Raw genomic sequence first — 14,179 nt, 5'->3', positions numbered from 1 at the left:
GGCTGTGTCCAGCCAGCATGCTGTATGCATGTCCTATGGGTGCTTGTAGCACCCCAGCACGCACCTCGTCCCAGTTCAGAGCACTCAGAGCTGCTCTGGGGTCGGATCCAGCACTCTGGCCAACTTCATGCTGCACTTTTGCCCCTCAGCCCTCTCTCCTTGTCATGCTGGCCCCATGGCTGTGCAGCCACTCTCCTTCCTGGGGACAGATCCAGCCCTGCCCTGCTCGGGGCTGGGGGGAGGTGCTCCCCCCTCGGTGCAGGGAATGTGCTGGAGCTGGCCCAGGCGGCTGGGCAGCTATAAATAGGGCTGGGGCACACGTGGGTCTGACGGCTGTGGGGCATGGGATGGGTGTGGGGCTGCAGCCATGTTTTTTGGGGGGGGGACACAGTGTTTTGGGATCTTCTGGGGATGGCATTGTGGGGAAACAATCCCTCCCCCCCCCAACCCTTGAGCCATGGGGCAGGAGGATGAGGTGAGGTATGCAGGGACCGTGTAAGGCAGCCCAGGCCCAGCACCATGACATCAGGGCACTAATTACAGATGCTGCCCAGGATAATTACAGAGGTGGGGCAGGGCAGGGCTCAGCCTGATGCAGGCCCATTTATCACCGGTCCCCACCAGGCATCATTCTGCAGCAGCCCCATAGCAAGGAGCTCAGGGCCCAGACCCTCATCCCCAGGATCTCACAGTGATCAGGGTCAGCATTTTGGGGTTCAGCTCGGCCTTGGTAAGCAGAGCTATGGGGTGGGAGCAGCCTGGGGAGGGGGCAAAGTCCTGGGGCTGGAGGAGGAGGTGTGAGGCAGAGGGGTCAGGATGGGGTGTCCTGCAGCACTTTGCTCCATGATGTCAGCCCCGCCAGCAGGGCTGTGTTTGCCACTCTCCCATTCCTGTTTGCACCCATCCTGCCACAGTCACGAGGCAGTGCTGCTGCTGTAATTATCCTTCGATTTTGAGGGTGCTCAGCATCCTGCAGGCAGTGGGGCTGAGTGGTTGGGATGAGGCACTGGAATGAACTGTGGGGCTGGGCGGGGGGGGGGGGGGAGGATGGGAACCCCCTCTCGTGGAGCAGGGCTGGGGGTTCAACCCTGGGCCGGGGGTCTGGGCAGCACAGAGAGCTTTGGGGAGTGCAGCCAAGCGGTGCAGCTCTGGGTGTGCAGTGCTTGTGATGAGCTCATTGATTTTTCCGTGAGCTCGGGAAGGGCGGCAGTTCCCAGCATCCATGGGAACAAGGAGGGGGGGGTTGGAGCCAGCACCCCCAGCAGCAGTGTTGTGCCTGCAGCAGAGCAATCGATGGTAGTGCTGCTGTTTGTAAGAGGCTCTGAGTGGGGCTGGCACAGCTCTGCAGTGCTGCTGCCCTGGGTCCCTGCCCCACACTGCCCTGTGCTGGGGGAGCATGGACCCACAGCACTGCAGTGCTCTGGGTGATTGCAGGCTGTTCCTCACCTTTAGACTCAATGGGGCTGTGCCCCATCCCATCCCCTTGGGGCTGTTTGGCTGCTGGGAATGTGGGGAAAATCCTAGCTCTGAGCCAAGCCAGGAGCCCATGGGGTGCAGTCGGTGATGCTAAGAGGGGGGCATGCAGTTTTGGTGTGGGTGGTCACACATATGGTGGCACTGAGCAGGTCCCTGCTGGTGCCCTGTGCCCCCATCCCTGCTGGTTCCATTCCAAGGGTGTCCCAAGCTGCATGTCCCCATGTGATCTATGCACACCCTGCCAGCCCCCCCTCACCCCTCTGTCAGCTCTGGGCCTGCCCGCTCCCATCCCTGAGTCAGAAGAACACATTCGTGGAGCAGAGGGCAGGGGTTTGGGGAACCTGTTTGGCAGGAGGAGGGATGGCAGGGGATCTCCTGGCCTCGCGGTGACATCATCCCCAAAACAGGCGCCTCTGACGGGGCGATGCCTGCAGGAACCTGAACTGTGCATCACCACATCCCCCTGCACCCAAAGGTGCTGCGGCCCCGCGGGTGTCCCTGTTGTTGGGGTGGGGGTGGGATGCGGAGTGGTCCGGTGCAGTGGTGCTTCAGCATCGCTCCGTGGTGTGGAGCAGCTGCTGGCGGTGCTGGGGGATGCAGGAGGCAGAAAGATGGGGTGAGGCCCCACAAATGGTGGAGACGGAGCTCTGGGATGGAAATCAGCGTCCCTTTGGGCTGACGGGGACGGGGCTGCTGACCCAGATGGCGGTGGCTGTGCAGGCAGGGCAGGTTCCACCCTCAGCTTCGATACGTGCTGGGGACCAGCTCCAGGTGGTGCTGGGAGAGGTGAGCGTGGTTGTGAGCCCAAACATTTGGGAGAAAACAAGATAGCATGGAGGCGGGCGAGCGCGGGGCTGAAGATCGGCCCCAACACCAGCAGCGGTGCCCGGAGCGGTGATGTCGGGCGGAGCATCTCGGCTCCATCCCATCCCCATCCCACCCCATCGGTGCCGGCAGGCGCGGGGCCGGGGCGGGGAGCTCCGAGATTCCTCCCCCGCGGGCCGGGGGGAGCGGGGCGGCGCGGCACAGCTCGGCACGGCCCGGCCCCCTGCACCGCCCCGCGCCATGGAGAGCGACCGCGCCGGGCGGGAGCCCCAACCCCGAGCTGCGCCCGGTACGGCTGCGGGGAGCGGGCCGGGTGCGGGATGCGGGCCCGGGAAGGGCGGGGGTGCGGGATGCGGCTCTGCGGGATGCAGGGGGGGTGATGGCCGAGGGCCGCAGCGCGGTGCGGGTGGGGACGCGGGATGCGGCCTCGGTGCTCCGGAGCCGTACGGGCGGTGGCCGCAGAGCCGGGGGGGTGCGGTGCGGGGCCGGGCGGTGGTTGGGGCCGAGGGGGGTGCGGGGAACGGAGGGAGCGGAGGGGCCGCCCGCAACGCGGGGCCGGGAGCGGACAAAGCTCGGCGGCGCGGGGCCGCCCCTCCATTTTGGCGGAGGAGAGGAAGAAGGGGGGGAGGGGGGCAGCGCAGCCCCCGGCCCCGCGGCGCGATGGAGCCCGTGCCCTTGGGGAGCCCTCCCCGGCGGGGTGCGGGGCATCGCCTCCATCCGCTGCTCTACGCACGGAGCGCTGCGAAGCGGTGCGGGGCGGGGGCGGCCCGGGTGGGGCTGTGCGGCGCCCGTCGGTGCCCTCCCGGTGCCCTCCCGGTGCCCCGGGCTGAACTCCGGTGCGAACGGGCAGAGGGCGGCGGTCCCGCTTTGCTCCGGGCCGCTCTCCGCCTCTCCCGGCCCCGCTGCGCGCTGCGACCGAGCGGCGCTTTGTGGCACCGCTTCCACCGATGGAGGAAGAGGAGAAGCTCTCCCCTCCCCTCCCCCCCAACCCCCCCGGCCCCGCGCAGCGCCGCGCTGTGATTCATCGGGGCGGAGGAGGGCCGCGTGCCGCCCCGGTGCCGTGCGGCGGTTATCGGGGCGCGCAGAGCTGCGTGCCCGCTCCGAGCCGCGCTCGCCCTACAGCGCTGCAGACATTTTGTCTGCGTCCCACCCGCTGCTCCTCCATCCGCAGCACCGCCGAGCATCGCTGCGCCTTTCGGTACCCGAGCTCCCCCGGCCGGGAGCTGCCGCCCCAAAGCGCGGCCCGTGGGCATCGGTGCTTCCTGGGGATGAGGCCGCCCTCGGCTGCGTGCAGAGGAAGCTCTGCTCGGCGCACGGATCCTCCTGCAGAGCGGAGAGCTGCTGGCCGAAGCTGCCCTCACCCCTCGGTCGGGTGACCCGAGCGTGTGCTCCATGTCTCACCCTACAGCAGTCCCAGACACAGTGGGTTCCCCTTTCCTGGCCACCAGCAGGATGCAGAACCAGCACGCCGCAGAGCAGGGCGCAGCGCAGGCACAGACGGTGCTTATTTGGGTTCCATCAGGCTCTCCTGGCACGGGGCAGCAGGGGGTGCGGGGCAGCTGGTCGCCCGCCAGCGCTGGCATTGGGAGTGCAGGGAGAGCCTGATGGAACCGACGTGATGTGACGTGTGGAGCAGTGATGTGACAGTCACAGTCCCGTGGTGCCACGTCCAAAATAGTTGGTACGGCTCTCAGCTGGCTGGGAGCGGGGCTGGGGACCGAACAGTGCGGCGAGGGCGGCCTCCTGGGATCCAACAGAGCACCCGGTAGGTGCCCACCTAATATAGGAGCTGCGTTTTGGAGGTGCTCCCCACAAACCCTGCCCCCAGCAGAGCACAGCCCCTTGCTCTGCCTGCAGTGCTGTTTCCCGGTGCTGGCTGCTGTGGGTCACCCCAAGGACGTGGGCACCTCCTGTCGCTGCTCTGCGCTGCGCAGACGGATGGCAGTCAGGTGCTGCCCACAGCCCGGCCCTCTGCCCTGTGTCTGGGGTGATGGAGCCCAGGAGCAGCCTGGGCACGTTCTGCTTTCCTCTGGGTGTATTTTAAACCCTGGAAACCCCCCAGCTGTGGCCACAAGATCCCATCTCCCAAGTTCCCCTTGTTGCTCTCCAGCTCCCCACATCACTGTTGGTCACAGTGCCCCTGCACCCTGAGTCTCTGTGCCCCAGAGCAGTGCTGGCCCTAGGCAGGAGCAGAGACCCCTGGAAAGGGACATGCAGGGAACATGCAAGGGATGCTCACTGTGCCCACCATTCAGAGATGTGTGATGCTGCACATCCCCAGGAGCCAAGTGGGAGCGGGCACAGCATGGTGCTGTGGAATGGAGGGGAAAGGGGCTCTGTGCACCTTTGTGAACCCCACAGGGCTCTGGTGGCCTCAGCAGCCCCTGTCCCTGTCGAATACCCATACCTGCTCCATGTAGGTGGCACTGGGAGCTGTTGGGGACACAGTAGCTTTGGAGGCTCAGCCTTCCCCATCTGCTTGTGGAGCTGCTGTCAAGGTGGGGATACAACTGGAGAGGGGACATGAGACCCCCAAGGACATGTGTGTATCCCCACCGGGCCCTGCAGAGCCATCGGTGGCTTTGGGGCTGAGGTTTGCACCAGGATTTCATCCCTGAGCATCCCACAAGCTATCCCCCACCCCACGCAGGGATGTGTGCCCTGGGGTGGTGGTGGCCAAGCAGCCTGGATCTGTGTCCCAGCACTGGGACACCATGGATGAGCTGCACTGCACCCACCTCCCTGTCCCAGGTTGGGGTCAGCCCCATCCAGTGTTCCAGCAGCTGGAACCTTTGTGCCAAAATGGACAACCTGGGGATGCTGTGGTGTGGCCAGCCGTGCCGCTCAGCGGGTATGTGAGGATAAACTGGGGGGAGCTGAGGTGAAGGTGCTGTGCAGCCCCCCCTGCCCTCCCCGGTGGGAAGCCCCCCAGGGCCCCGCTGCAGTGCTGGGCTCAGGCTGCTCGCCTTCTCCAACCCCCCGGGGTTGTGATGTGCTCTCGCTTCATCGCACTGGGAATTGCCTCCGCCTGGCTGAGCAGCGCTGGCCGCGTGCCGGGCAGGAGGTGCCAGTAGCACTTGGTGGCACATGGGTGTGCTGGTGGCACAGGGACCCACGAGAGGTGCCAGGTGGGCTCTGGCACCGCAGCCCTCTTCCAGCAGGGCCGGCTCGAGGCACAGCGCCTCACCCCATGGCCGGCATCCCTCCCATCCCAGCATCCCACTGAGGTCACACTGCTCTGCGCGCAGCGATGTCCCCTCTGCGGGACAGCAGGGCTGGGGGCTGTGGGACGCAGTGTTTGGGGCTGGGAGCTGATCCCCTCTGGAATGCCCCAGCGTTGGGTTTCAGGGCAGCTGCTGTGCTGCGGCAGCGACAGGGACAGATGGTGCAGGGCCACTCCTGGGCTGTGGCTTTTGGGGTTTGTGGCTGTGCCCCACGGCGCTGGGTGCTGCCGTCCCTGTGGCCATCGGGGCGGGACGGATCCTGCCCATGGGCTGCGTGGCAGCTCCATGCCCTGTGGCGGTGGGTGGCTGTAGGGACTCGGTGCTGCTCCTCACACTGCAAGGATGGGGTGGGATGTCCATCTGCTGCGTGGTGTCAGCCTGAGTGGCGTCTTGGCTCAGCTGGTGGCCCCGTGGGCTGCATTGCTGCAGTGCCTGTGGGTGGGAGTGGGGATGGGTGGGAGCCCTTGTCCTTTCTGGCTCTGCTGGGGCTGTGGGCGTGTGGGAGCAGGGGACAGCCTCCTTCCTGCAGCACAAATAGCCGGAAAGCAGTGGGAGGGCTGGTCCTGTGCTGAGTCCATCCGGGGAGCGATGCGCCCACGGGGGGGTCGTGGTTGGGTGCAGCCCCCCATGCGGTGCAGCCCGGTGCTGTCCCTGTGCTCGTCCAGCTACAGCGTGAAGGAGCGGCGCCGGCTGTGTTTGCACAGCCCATACTTTGCCCCTCTCTGAAGATTGCTGAGAGTTCCACAAACACAGCTGAGTGGTGCGGGACGTCGCCCCGTGGGGAGGATCACACACTGGGGTCGTGGGTCCCCGGTGTCCTCATTGCACTCAGAGCTGGGGCCATGTGCATAGAAGTGCCAGTGTTGGTGGTGTCCATGGGACTGGGCCGGGCAGAAGCACTGACCCTTCCTGCTGCACAGGAATCAGGGCTGTGATCCCAAATGGAGCGCTTGCATAGGGCAGACAGTCTGAGCAGCATGCTGCTCTCCGCAGGGTGCTCCGGCTGCACTGCACCCTGCACAGGTCACCCCCACGCAGGTCACCGCTCAGTGCCACTGGTCCATTTGGGTCCATGCACATGGAGCAGGCGCTGAGCAGAGTCCCAGCCCCACACGCTCGGGGAGGAGTTGTTTTCTCGCAGCGGCGGCGGCGGCCTCGTGTGCATTCCTGGGCCATGAGTTCATGGCTGCGCGGGGACACGCACCGTGTGACGTCAGGCCGACAGCCTGCGCCCATCCTGCACCCATCTTGAGCCCATCCTCCGCCCTTCCAATACAGCAGAAGCGCCCTACATCCTCCGGGAAGTGCCTGCCCTCCCTCCCCCCCACCCCCGTGCCTGGTGTGGGGTTTTCCCCCTGGAGTGGGGCAGCAGCTGTTGAGAAAGAAGGGCATTTTGTGGCAGTGGTGCCTGGCAGAGCCGTTCCGTGTGCTCTGTGCATTGTGCACACAGCACCTGGCAGCCGGCGTGGGGCTGCATGGTGACCCCCCCCCCCGGGATGGTGGCGGCAGCAAAAGCCTCGCTGGTGACCTGCTGTGCTCTGTGTTGCAGGGAAGACACCGTCCCCGATGGGAGACAGCGTGCTGCCCCCCCAACCTGGGGACACTGTGCACGGAGACAGCCCCCCACAGCGTGACCGACCCATCCTCCCAGCCGTGACCCCTTCCCCAATGGCCACCCCCCCACCAGGACAGCTCTGCCCTGTTCCCGCAGCTGTGACCCCCCCAGGACATCCCGTGTCCCCCATCCCTGCAGCTGTGGCTCCCTCAGCAGAGAGCGTCCCACCCTGGTGTGACAAGACCCCCCCTGCACACCCCCATCCTCACGCTACAGAGCAACCCAAAGAAGAGGCATCACGCAGCACCGCTGGCCAGCCGCTGCCCGTCCCCACTGCCCCGTGCCCAGCGGAGACACTGCCCCATGGGAGCACCACCGTGGCCCCCACTGCTGGCAAAGGGGCACCCTCCGATGCCAAGAGCCCCCCAGGAAGCACAACGCAGCCTCCCAAGGACGTGCCCCCCAAGGACACACCCTCCAAGGACATTCCCCCCAAGGATATGCCCTCCAAGGATGTCCCCCTCAAGGATGCATCCCCCAAGGACACACCATCCAAGGAAGTCGCCCCCAAGGATGTGCTCCCCAAGGATGTGACCCCCAAGGATGTCCCCCCCAAGGGTGACCGTGCCACTCCAGCTGCTGCATCGCCATCTTCAGCTGCCAGCCCCAGGCCCAAGCAAGGTGGGTGTTCTGGAGAAAGGGGAGGGGGGTGGCTGTCTGCCCCACTGCTCACGTGGGGCCCCTCATGTCCCCCCATTCCGGGGTGCAGTTTGTTTTGCTCTGACTGTGTCTCCCTGCAGCAGATGCTCAGAAAGCCCAGGCACGGCACAGGCAGGCGAAGGAGCGGCGAGAGGAGCGGGCCAAGTACCTGGGTGAGGAGTGGGGCTGGGAGGGAAAGTGGATGTGAAGGGGCGGGCAGGAGAGCTAAGGAGCTTGGCTGGGTCATGGCAATCCCATTAGCTGCTATTAGTGCAAGCACTGCACTTGCAGGTTTGTCCCTCCCGGGCATTTTGCACAACGTGGGGGTTCCCCAGGCCCACGGCACCCCACATCTGGGTGGGTTCCAGCAGGCAGCCATGTGTGGGGCTGTGGATGTGTGGGGCTGCAAAGCCCCTGCGCCGCCCATGGGGCCCCCTCGTCCCCGCGCTCTTTCCACCCTCATTCCCCCATTGTTTCCCCGAGCGGCTCCGCGGGCTCCCGGCTCCCTTTTGTCCTCGCCCTAACTCCTCCCTGCCACCACGCTGGTTGCAATGCTGCCGGCCCCATGCGCCCGGGAAACCCTCAGCCCTCAGTCCCGTGCTGCTGCCACGCATCCTCACCACGGCCGTGGGTCTCTCCGTGCACATGGGGTGTTGCATCCCCCCGGCCGGGCTGTGACCCCTCCACGTGGGCTCCCCCCGGCAGCGGCCAAGCGGGCGCTGTGGCTGGAGAAGGAGGAGAAGGCCAAAGTGCTGCGGGAGAGGCAGCTGGAGGAGCGCCGGCGGCGGCTGGAGGAGCAGCGGCTGCGGGCAGAGAAGCGCCGTGCGGTGCTGGAGGAGCGGCAGCGGCAAAAGCTGGAGAAGAACAAGGTGGGGAGGGGGTGGGTGCGTTCCTTATGGGGTCTCCAGCAGCACACCTGGGGGTTCTCGGGCACAATTGTGTGCTCTAGGGTGGGCATCACTGCCCCATCGCCCTCTGAAGGTCCCCATCTCTGAGCCCATCCCTCTCTTGGACAGGAGCGCTACGAGGCGGCCATCCAGCGCTCGGCCAAGAAGACGTGGGCAGAGATCCGGCAGCAGCGGTGGTCGTGGGCAGGGGCCCTGCACCATGGTTCTGCCACGCACAAGGATGGTGAGTGCACGAGGACAGGGCTGTGGCTGAAGAGATGGCAAACGCAGCGTCTGCAGTGCTGCCCTGCTGCGACGTTGCGCTGTGCCGTGGCCCGACGGGATCCCACGGCTTCTCCCATTTCCGTGGCACCGTGTTCCCTGGGCTGTGCTGCTTGCGCCCATCTGCGGTCACTGCGCTGCGCGGGAGGAGTGATGTTTGGGCTTGGAGCCACGCGAAGGCATCGCTGTGTTGTTGGTGGTGTTAGGGTGTGTGTTGTGCTGCGTCCCCACGTCACCCAGCTGCACGTGGGTGGCTCTTGGTGCCAATGTGGGGCTGACCAGGGCTGCGTGCTCCCACTGCACATGGCTGTGCCGTGTGGAATGCTCAGTGTGGGGCTCCTCTCCGTGGGGACACTGTGCTGGGGGTGCGCCCTGGCTGCTGAGGGGACAGGGCTGTGCTGTGGCTGATGGGCAGCACTGTGTCCCCGTGCCTCGTGCCGTGGTGTGGCTGTATGTGCAGCGTTGGGTGTTGGCGGTGCATGGTCAGGATGCACACACAGGTGCTTTGTGCCACGTGGTGAATCGTGGAGCATTCGGGGTCAGATGCACTCCTGCTGTTTGGGGCTCCCTGCCACTTCCGTGGAGCTGTCCCCCAACCTGGCTGCTGCCTCCTCCATCGGTGGGCTCTGGCTGCCCAGCCAGGGCTGAGGGCTCTGCTTCCCTGCTGTCCCCCACCCCGTGTTGCTGTAGGGTCCTGGTTTGAGCACCATCCTGTGTCCGTCTTTCCCTGAGCCACTGAGGTCCCCTGGCTCCAGGACTGTGTTTTGGGGACAGCATGGTGGTAGTGCTGTGGTCCCCAGAGCTGAGATCCCTGCATGCCCCCGCATGACACAGGCACTGTGCCACACAGTCCATCCCAACCACCAGTGTGTACCATGTCCTCCCACCATCCCGCAGCCCCACTGCCCCACGTCAGTGCATGCTGCATGCAAGGAGCAGCCCCCGCCCCGGTCTGTAATGCCCTGTGTCTTTTCCCTCCTCCAGGTGCGAGCCGCTGCTCAGTGTCCGCCGTAAACCTCCCCAAACACGTCGACTCTATAATCAACAAGCGGCTCTCCAAATCCTCTGCCACCCTCTGGAACTCTCCCAGTAGAAGTAAGAGCCCTTTGCATGGCCCTGCAGTGCAGGGGGGCACAGCTCAGCCCCCGCCCCACATAGGGACCCCCCAGCCCCAGCTGTGCCTTGCACAGTGCCCACGGAGAGGAGGAGCTGTGTGCTGTTTGCTTTGGAGGAGGCTGGAGCTTTGGAGGAGGCTGGTGCCAGCTCCTTGCCCAGCCATGGAGAGCTGCTGGGAGGTGGAGGGAGCCAGGAAGGCACTTGGAGCCCTATGGCCTCTGGCCAGGGCTGCAAGATGCATCTGCAGGGCTGGTGGCCACTGTGACACCTCGGAGTGCCTTGAGGTGCTGTGGATGCAGCACTGTGTGCCCCTCAGGGGCTGTGGGTGCAGTGCTGGGTGCCATGAGGTCATTCAGGTCTGGGCGAGCTGCCGGAGCCGTGGGGCTGCGTGCTGTTGTGCTGCTGAGTTGCCTGGCGATGGGCGTGCGCCGGATGGTATAAATAGATGGAGCAGCTGATGCAGGCGGCTCTGACGGCCTCATGCTGGGGCTCAGCCAGGGGGGGCACACGGGGCTGTGCTGAGCAGCCAGCGCCTCGGTTGGTGCTGGACACAGTGCCCAGTGTTGCTCCAGTCTCTGTTTTGTCCCCTCCCAGCAGCAGGGTACTGCGTTGTCCTGATGGAGAGGGACACAGGGTTGCTGTCTTTGTGGTGCTGTCCACATGGCCCTGGGCTGTTCGGTGCCAGCAGTGCAATGCAGGTGGCAGTGATCCTGTGCCCAGCTGGGCCTGGGGGCCACCATCCCCTGGATGCCATAAGCCCAGCCCGGCTCCTGTGACTGTGTGGTGGCCTCAGCCCCTCTCCCTTGGTGCAGGGGCACACAGTGGCTGTCCTGCAGTGCGCCGGGGGCTCAGTGTCACTGGCACAGGGTGGATGGAGAGGAGGAACGCTGCTGTGGGCACGTCGTCGTCCTGCCTCAGTGCTGTCTGTGTGCCATGTGCGGTGCCTTGGCTCTCAGTGCCAGGAGTGGGGATCTGGAAGCCCTGGGGCTTGAGCAAAGGAATGGTGCCAGTGTGCTGCAGGGCTCAAGAATGCTAAGGGCTCTTCTCCTTCTGCAGACCGCAGCCTGCAGCTGAGCCCCTGGGAGAGCAGCATAGTGGACCGGCTGATGACGCCCACGCTGTCCTTCCTGGCACGCAGCCGCAGCGCCGTGACACTGGCTGGGAATGGCAAGGAGCAGGGTGAGCATGAGGGCCACGGAACTGCATGGGGCAGGGGGCTGGGAGCGCTCCATGGTGGGAGCCCACAGCCACCGGCCCCATCCCCACAGTGCCCGTGTGCCCCCGCTCGGCCTCTGCCAGCCCCCTCAGCCCCTGCCACAACCACCGCCTGCCGCACCGCTGCTGGGAGCGGCGGAGGGGCACTGCTGGCAGCCCCGATGTGACACCGCGTCGCCGTGCCGAGTCCTCACCGGTGAGTGCCACCTTCTGCTGGGACAACCCCATGCCCGACTCCTGGCCAAGCCCAGCAGTGTGGTACTGATGCTCTCTATGGTTGGCACAGAAGAAGAAGGAGAAGAAGGAGAAGGAGCGGGAGAATGCCAAGGAACGCAGTGCGCTGTCCCGCGAGCGCAGCCTCAAGAAGCGGCAGTCACTGCCTGGCGCACAGCCCCGGCTCCTGCCCACAGCTGACAGCAGGTTGGGACCTGGCACTGCGCACTGCCCAGCCCCAGGGCTATGGGGACCCTGCTAATATCTCTTCTTGCTCTGCTTGCAGCCCCGGCCCCAAGAACCGTCCCTCATCCCCAGCCACCCCCAAAACCCGCCCAGCATCCCCCAGCCCAGCCCTGGGCTCACCCCACAAGCCACCCCTGCCCCGCAGTGCTCACTCCTCCCCCAAGGTGCGGGCCAGGGTGCGGGATGAGCGGGGTGAGCAGGATGGCCAGGCCAAGGGGCGCGAGAGGAAGGAAGAGGACAAGGGCCCAGCCACCCCCGAGCCGCCCAGGGTTCCCACAGAGCCGGCAGCAGGTAGGTACATGGTTGTTAGGGGTCAGGAGGAGTGGGAGCAGCACTGATGCTGCTCACATCCCACAGCCCCCTCGGCCCCTGCAGCCCACAGCCCCCCCAGCAGACCCTCGGCTGGCACTACGGACCGGGAGGAGGCCGCCCGACTGCTGGCAGAGAAGCGACGCCAGGCCCGCGAGCAGCGGGAGCGCGAGGAACGAGAGCGCCGGGAGCAGGAGGAGCAGGAGAGGTGAGTACCCAACCATGGACCCCACCCTGGCCCTGGTGCCCCCAACCTCACCGAGGGCCCCTTGTGTCCCCACAGGCGGCTGCAAGAAGAGAGGGCACGGCAGGCGGCGGAGGAGCAGAGCCGCAGGGAGGCCCTGGCACGGCAGCGGGAGGAGGAGCGGCAGCTGCAGGAGGAGCGCGAGGCCCAGGAAAAGGCACGGGCAGAACGGGAGGAGACAGAGCGGCTGCAGAGACAGGTGTGAGGCAGGGGGGGAGGAGGAGGGATGGGGGCAAGGATGGGATGTGGGATGGAAGATGGGATGTGGAATGAGATGAAGCCTGTTCCCACCGTTCCCACTTCACCTGTCCCTGCTGACCTCGCAGAGAGAAGAGGCCGAGGCGAAGGCACGCGAAGAGGCTGAGCGGCAGCGCCTGGAACGGGAGAAGCATTTCCAGCGTGAGGAGCAGGAGCGGCTGGAGAGAAAGAAGGTAAGGGCTGGGGGCACTGCTGGGTGCCTTTCATGCTGGGGGGTGCCCAGTGCCTGGCGCAGGTCCTGCTGGGGAGGGCAGCATCTGAGCCCCTGTCTGCCCTGCAGCGCCTGGAGGAGATCATGAAGCGGACGCGTAAATCGGATGCAGCAGATGCCAAGGTGGGTGCTTGTCCTGCACACCCAGTCCTGAGCTGCCTGGGGACAGCAGGCACCATGGAGTCCTCACTGCTCTCCTTTCCCTGCAGAAGAAGGAAGACAAGAAGATAGTGAATGGGAAAGCAGTTGAGCAGGAGCACAGCACAGGTACACAGCTCCCTCCTGCTTCATTCAGTACTGGAAGTCCCCAGAGCCCCTGCCCCCATCCTGCTCCCTGAGCCTTGGGACTGAGCAGGGCTCTGCTCGTGTCTCCAGGTGGTGAGAAGAGAGCAGGGCCGATGCCAAAGGCAGAGGAGCTCCCAGAGACAGAGACACCGAGTGCAGGGATGCTGGGGACACTGAAGGGCCCGGCAGGCGAGGGGCTGCAGCCCAGGTGAGCACAGGGGTGGAAAGGGGGCTGGGGGCTGGCAGGACCCCAGCTCAACCCAACCCACTGCCCTACAGTTCTCCAGCCAAGGATGTGGCAGCCCCAGTTGTGAATGGCGTGCAGCCCAGCAAGCACGAAAACGGCTTCTCAGGCACCGAGGGCTCCTCAGAGCTGCTGGAGCTTTCCCACCACGGTGGCAGCCCCAGCAGCATCATCCCATTTGGCGACAAGGAGCCCTTCCTCAAGCAGGCAGTGGTCAAACCTCCCCAGGTCACAGGTAAGGGGCGGGGGAGCCGATTTGGAGCAGGGGGCGATGACACCTCAGCTCTGACGGCAGCTCCTGTGCCCACAGAGGTGCTGTGAGGCCCGGCCCTGGCTGACGTCCCCACGGAGCACCGCGCAGACCCATAGCTGTTGTCAGAAGGAAACACCTCGCTGCCCTCCTCCGCCCGCCCGGCCATGCCATGAGGAGCCCAGGCAGCGCGAGGCTCCAACATGGCAGCCGCCAGCCCTGCGCCCACACTGGGGCCTCCTGGTTTCTCTCTCAGTTGTTTTTATTTCGTTTTGTTCTTTTTTTTTAAAAAAAAAAACAAAAACAAACAACCATGCACCTTATCAGCCTGCCGCCCCTGCCCACCGCCCGCCCGAGCCACCCCAGACGTGTGCTGTCATACTGTGGTTATTTAATTCGCTGGGTACAATGTATGTGAATACTGTAAATAGCGCTCGGCCGACACCGGGGGGCTCGGGGCCGCCCCGTCCCCTTTGTCCCCACGCATGTCTGCGTGCACCCGGGGCTGGGCCGGGCCCACGCTGCTCTCCGTGCCGTTGTGACAGTGTTATGCATCCGGACAACCTCTGCGAACAATAAAAGTGAACAACCACGCAACGCCTCGCCTCGTTGCGGCCCGGGGGTGCGGTGGGCGGTGGGG

At 65.5% G+C, this 14,179-nt stretch overlaps 1 protein-coding gene across 5 annotated transcripts; it reads left to right on the top strand.

Moving 5' to 3' along the window:
• The first annotated feature begins 2,435 nt into the window (after window positions 1–2,435).
• MAP7D1 (MAP7 domain containing 1) lies at window positions 2,436–14,136 on the top strand. 5 transcript variants are annotated; one of them, XM_031594866.2, is made up of 18 exons: window positions 2,436–2,590; window positions 7,075–7,761; window positions 7,884–7,952; window positions 8,485–8,648; window positions 8,796–8,910; window positions 9,933–10,043; window positions 11,121–11,243; window positions 11,333–11,475; window positions 11,566–11,699; window positions 11,779–12,029; window positions 12,096–12,255; window positions 12,331–12,490; window positions 12,618–12,722; window positions 12,830–12,883; window positions 12,970–13,027; window positions 13,136–13,253; window positions 13,325–13,524; window positions 13,600–14,136. In XM_031594866.2, exons 1-18 carry the CDS (start codon window positions 2,542–2,544, stop codon window positions 13,608–13,610), a joined length of 2,712 nt encoding a protein of 903 aa, XP_031450726.2. In that variant the 5' UTR covers window positions 2,436–2,541; the 3' UTR covers window positions 13,611–14,136. The 5 variants fall into 5 exon arrangements, with proteins under 5 accessions (XP_031450726.2, XP_031450727.2, XP_031450728.2 ...); XM_031594867.2 differs by having other exon boundaries at window positions 7,881–7,952; window positions 11,569–11,699; XM_031594868.2 differs by having other exon boundaries at window positions 7,881–7,952; window positions 12,114–12,255.
• Window positions 14,137–14,179: the final 43 nt, after the last annotated feature.

Source organism: Phasianus colchicus, chromosome 24, assembly GCF_987193195.1.
Source record: "Phasianus colchicus chromosome 24, bPhaCol1.hap1.1, whole genome shotgun sequence".
NCBI classification, from domain to species: domain Eukaryota; kingdom Metazoa; phylum Chordata; class Aves; order Galliformes; family Phasianidae; genus Phasianus; species Phasianus colchicus.
The sequence above is the reverse complement of the archived record's forward strand: the minus strand, read 5'-3'. Positions and strand labels throughout refer to the sequence as shown.